General features: G+C 41.5%; 1 protein-coding gene across 5 annotated transcripts in view; it reads right to left on the bottom strand.

Annotated features, from left to right (window-relative positions):
• The window catches only part of rnf157 (ring finger protein 157), a 25062-nt gene that overhangs the window by 9350 nt on the left and 10067 nt on the right, over positions 1-5645 (bottom strand). For 4 of the 5 annotated variants that reach the window (XM_042216744.1, XM_042216747.1, XM_042216746.1 and 1 more), the window contains exons 5-15: positions 5059-5176; positions 4880-4946; positions 4744-4787; positions 4540-4587; positions 4302-4373; positions 4007-4166; positions 3290-3402; positions 2966-3198; positions 2415-2514; positions 2165-2273; positions 65-279 (exon numbers count right to left, since the gene is read on the bottom strand). In XM_042216744.1, coding sequence (XP_042072678.1) covers positions 65-279; positions 2165-2273; positions 2415-2514; positions 2966-3198; positions 3290-3402; positions 4007-4166; positions 4302-4373; positions 4540-4587; positions 4744-4787; positions 4880-4946; positions 5059-5176 — 1279 coding nt within the window. The remainder of the gene's footprint in view (positions 1-64; positions 280-2164; positions 2274-2414; positions 2515-2965; positions 3199-3289; positions 3403-4006; positions 4167-4301; positions 4374-4539; positions 4588-4743; positions 4788-4879; positions 4947-5058; positions 5177-5645) is intronic. The other variant, XM_042216745.1, reaches the window with a different exon arrangement.

Below are 5645 nucleotides of genomic sequence, written 5' to 3'. Positions count from 1 at the left end.
CCGATGAGACAACAATTTATTTAAAACTACATGAATGTGCAGCTAGTTCATCCTCCATGCTCACCCTGTCTTGCTGTGACGGTCTTCGGTTCTCCATGGAGGCTTCCTGGTTCTCCTCGCAGTCCACATCTCCCCCCTCGTCCCCCCCGGGTTCACCTTCGGCCCCGGCCAGGTAGGACCCTGACATGGAGGACATGGTGTCAGTGCTGATGTGGGAGTGCTGCGAGTGGGACGAGGCCATGGACATCACTGACTGGGCCAGGCTGCTGCTCACTGGGTCTGGCAGACAGACGGAGACACACATCACGGTCCGGCTTTGGGGGGGGGTTCGGATGTTTGTTTGTTTTCGTTTTTCGGCTGCCAGGTTGGAAAAAAACTAGGCCGTGCGTCCGCAAATATTATCAGCGGCAGAAAATGTAAATAGTGACTTGCAAAAATCATTCCAGCTGGAATAATAGACCTTGCTTTCTGGGTTTTGCTCAAAGGCCGCTCTGTAGATTTCCCAGGAAATTTCATCTTGTGGCACCAACACAAAACGCTGAGGTGGTAAACCTCTGATTTATTTATGCTAAAAGCCTTCATTGAAGCTGCCTTGAGCTCCTTGTATTTAGCTTTCATGCAACATTTCTGAGACACTGAACACCATTTTGAGGAAAATGGGTTTCCTGGCTGGGTAGAGCAGCTGAAACCAACTTTTAGAACAAGACGGACTTAATTAACCCTGCATGAATGTTACAACAGAAAAAAAGGGTATAGCAATAACACCACACTATGGACAAGTTACCCTAAAAATGAGAACACTACAATTCTTGTGACTTTTACACCTTTATTTGGGTGTGAAAGAATGAGTTTAAGAGTTCGTCACAGCCTTTTTCTGTGATGGCAAACTTACTTTGTAATTGACGTCTTGATTATGACCATCATGTGTGTGCTTCCACTTAAGTAAATCTCTTATTAAGTGGACAACTTATGTTGTATTATGTAATTCAGGAATAGTGCAAGAAATTAAGCTGGACTCTAGTTTGTTTCCTATTACCTCACATGCTGGGTGTTGCACAAATTAATTGGCATTAGAGTTGATGCATTTTTTTAATCATCTGAAGTACGAGGGTGTACTAAACTTATTACAGAGTTTTAAAGGGGAAACTATAGAATGATCATAATGGGCGTAGCCACAGTGATGGCTACCATCATCATCACTTTCCCACAAGATTGACTCCCAACTTTTTTGATAGCTCTGGTTTTAGAATTGAATTTTGATATCCATTTGACAGCCTGCACCGAAACAATGAACTACAAGGTGTATCGCGGCCATAAAAAGACTTGATTTGGATTGAAAAAAAGAAGGGAAATGAAAACAAAAAGGATGCAAAGGTACCACACTGTGTACGTAATTACATTTAACAGTGAAGGAACTACTCCACTGCAAATCCCAGATTTAATAGCAAATGATTTTCAATCTTCTCAAATGTAATCCTTTTCAGTATTGTAGTGTTGCATAATAACACTTTACAATATACTTTGTAGTTTGTGTTGTATGTGTGTAGTACAGTACAGCCTATTTACTGGTACGGTCCAGTGCTTCGTTCCTGAATCGAATCGGTGATTTTATGCTCTTAAGTGACCTGATGTTGGCAGGTTTAAGCATAGTAAAAATGATCTCCACCAAAAAAAGCCGTTACTGTTTCAAAGTATGGTTGTGTGTTTTTGTCCACGGCGATGCAAAAAACCCCTTTTTTCTTGTTAAACATGGTTGATATAATCAGACTTGTGGTTTCTATAGGAGCACATACCAGCATTTCACAGTGGCATAGATCATAGCAAGCCTACTTGCTATCACTGGAAAATTATGGCCCACAATAAAAATTAAGTCCAGAGTCACATTTCATGCATGATAAAAAGACTTACAGTGGCATCAACTATATAAAATGTGAGGCATAAAACAAAACCTTTAAAACCACACTTTGCCTTTAGAAAATAGAAGTGATTCACATCAGTTGCTGCAATTTTTAGAGCAACTCAAAATTTACATAACATGCATTATGCATGTTATCATGCTTATGCAAGTGTGAGTCACACAAAAATAGGCTTGAGGTGTTATAAAAAGGTAGGAAAAGGAGTATTTTGAGGTTTAGTGTGTGTGTGCATGTGTGTCAGTGTATACCTTCTGGGGAGGTAATGGTGGAGGAGAGGGGGGTGCCGGTGCAGGATGACTGGTCGATGGCTCCAGAGGAGGAGAAAGTCAGGTTCTCGCTGTCTGGAGTTACTCCGCACTGTAAACCACCAAGAGCAAGCTGTAAGAGAGACGTTCACAACATGATGTGTAAACTAACGTGTAAACTCCCACAGCCGTAGGAGACTTGTGACACTGTGAAAATGCATATTCTCTCTGTGTATGTTTAACACATACATACCTCCTGCTGGTCCACAGCGAGTTTGTGGCGACAGGCCTCGGATTCACTGCAAGACTTCTCGTCCTCCTCGGGAAGCACAGAGGAATTCTGGGAAAGTGACCTAAGACAAGCGACAAAGTGAATGTACATCAGCGAAAATAACACCAGGAGGCTGAAAATATTATGGAGCAGAAACTGAAATAATAATAATAATAAGTATTATTATGTATTATTATGTATTATTATAATAATAATAATAATAATAAGTATTATTTTATTATAATTTTGTAAAAATGTGTGTGGAAATACATCATTTCTACAACTCTTTTCTCTTGTGAAATCTAACTTCAAAGGTCCACAAATTAAGCTCAGACTACTCAGAAAACGAGATCTTGAACTGAAAAAAATAATTTCTCTTGCAAAGAGCGGGGCACCTATAAGTTTTTTTTATGCCTCCTATGATCAAGCATCCCTAAGCCCCCCAGCCCCCTCCACCCTTCCCGCTGATCCAAGCAGAAAAAACAAACATCAACTTTGACCAGTTTTCTCTCTGGCCTCACAGGCAGGCTCACTTTGAACCACTCTTCTTGAGTTTAAGAGCCTGGCCGGAGTTGGAGTGGTCCAGAGGAGAGAGGGAGCGAGCCGGGGCAGGGTGAGGCTCGCTGCTATACGGAGGAAGGGCTCCAGAGACGTGGCTGGGACCAGAGTGGAGAGGAGGAGGAGCTACTGAGGTGGTGTTGAGGGGGCCGTTCAAGGCCTCCAAGAGAGACACGGCCTCGTAACCAGGGGGGATGTGCTCTGATGCCTGTGAGGAGAAGAGGGCGGTGAGAATCTGAGTTCAGGATGACTGGAAATGATCACAACACTGTCTCTCTGTTGCGTGAGTTCTGTCTCACCGAGTGTTCCTCTGAGTCGGAGGTCTGGGAAGTGATGACGGGGTTAAAGCTGCTAGGTGACAGAGGACTGAGTTTCTTCCTAATTGCTCGAATCTGCAGCAAAGCTCTGAATGCTTAAAGACAAAGAAGACAGAAATTCAAACAATTCATACATCTACAAACAAAATTTTGAGGAAAAATATGATTTTAAAGGCTACAAACAAGATGAAGAGGGTTGAATTGATGAATTGCCAATTTGACTCCTTTACATTACAGATTGTTTGTGAACAAGTGTCTTCATTTTTGTTTGTCTTTTATCAGTTTGGGAAACACTAACCCTGTCAAAGTGTATCAAAATTTACTATATTTTTAAGTATTCTGGTTTTAGCTACAAAAGAAAGGTTTTAGCACGAGAGGTTCCAAATCTCTCTTTTTCTTTTACATTTCTGATGGAGTTTCCTATAGTCTCTAGAATAGAAGCAGCTATTGTTTAAAATGTGTTTCCTTCCTCCCATATTTAATTCTACATGAAATCAAACAAGGATTTTATTTATTTTTTATTTCCTGTAGTCTTTAAATAAATGAAAAACTAACTGAGTGAGGAACCATAGGATATTTATCCCCCTCAGTGTGCAGAATACATCTTGTTCAGCTAAAATATGAACTCGTTCTGCACTGTTTTCATTTGACTGTAAAACAAATGTGCCAAAAGATCAGTGTTTCGATATCTGAACTTACGCAGTCTGCAGATAGGGCAGCAGTTGGCCTGGTAGCGCAGGGTGTCTGCACAGGCATTGCAGAGACACAGGTGTCTGCATGGCAGGATGAGCGTGTCTCGTACATCAGACAAACACACAACGCACTCTGCGCTGTTGTCGCTGATTTCGTCGTCAGCAACCTGGAGACAAAAATCATCAAAACACTCGGAAGAAGTCGATTTGCGAAAGCAAGCAGTGGCACTGATTTGTTTTGGTAGACTTTCACGTCACTTCTAAAGTGCTCTGAAACGCTTCATATGTTTTCCAATTTTTACCTTTGATTCCTGGCTGTTGTATTTGTTCTCGATCCCATAGATCTCCTGGAGTAGGTAACTCACTCCATCAACCTGGGAAAAGGAACACAGCGATGAATAAAGGCGGCCGCTCTCACGGGCCAGACGTGAGTTTCAAGGAGGAAATAAAGCTTTGGTGTGTCTTTGTCTTTCAAAAGAATGAAGTTGCTACACAAAAGGACGTAAGATGGAGGGAAAGAAGAAAGGCAGATGTATTCACCACTTGTTTCTGCTTCAGAGGCTTCACACAGTAGCTTCCATCCATGTGCTGGCAAAGAAGGCAACAGTTGTATGTATTATTAATACATCTGTAAAATATTAGCCTGTTTTTGGAGTTTAATATTGATAAGACATCATAACAATGAATCGTGATAAATCAAGAATAAATGATCCAAATTTCTGGAAATATAATTTTGGCTCTTACCTTTTCAAATGTAGCTAGCAGTATGTGAGAGTGGCCCAAATGATCTGCAAGGATGAAAATAAAACAAAAAACAAGTTGGTACATCTTTATGCATATTCATATGACATCACCAGTGTGACAAAGCACATTAGCTCACCTTCTCCCTCGTCTACAACAGCCTGCACAACCATGGGGAAGATTTCCTTGTCCATATCAAACTGCAGCTGAGGAGAGAAACACCGCAGATATCCATCTGTACAAACTGGCTTCATGCTCCAGCACAACCTCATGTAAACACACGTTTCAGTGATCGCGCTGCAGGTACAAGCCGCCTACCTCGTCGTCGGCCCACTCGCTGAGGTTGACGGTGTGTGATGGCAGACAGAACTGCTGGCAAACTCCCCTTTTGAAGTGTACCGTCTCAGACTGCAGTGAGCTGTCCTGGGGCAGGTAACTGCAGGAAGCAGATAGATACAGGTCAGGATATAAGAGGAAGGTAGCAGGAAATGGCTGTTTCTATCTGCTGTAGCTGACTATAAGCAAAATAGGTAATTGTTTTTTAAATGTAGCAGCTGGAGAGGGGGAGTCTCATTTAAATGTAATTTATTCTGAGTAAAGTGGTGAAAAAGCAAAATGTGCATAGGTCCTCCGTCCTGTTTGGACAGAAATAGAATCACAGCTTCTTATGCAAGATATGCAAACACTGAGCTGCATTTAAGATATGCGAGACCGTGCTGGCATAACAATTTTCTCTGCCACACTAGCCTGTTTTAATTTACACATTTATCTTTTTTCTTTAAGGATGCAGCAATGTCATTTTTTCTCTTCAAATATTTATTCAGACTCAGAAGCATCTTAAACGAATTGGACTCTGGTTCACTTTCCTCTCTGCATACAAAAAACAAAGCCTTTTAAATATGCAA

Source organism: Haplochromis burtoni, unplaced genomic scaffold, assembly GCF_018398535.1.
Source record: "Haplochromis burtoni strain Fernald_Lab_line unplaced genomic scaffold, NCSU_Asbu1 Contig_1231, whole genome shotgun sequence".
NCBI lineage: Eukaryota > Metazoa > Chordata > Actinopteri > Cichliformes > Cichlidae > Haplochromis > Haplochromis burtoni.
Note: the sequence above shows the minus strand (reverse complement) of the source record. Positions and strands in the feature narration are given on the sequence as shown.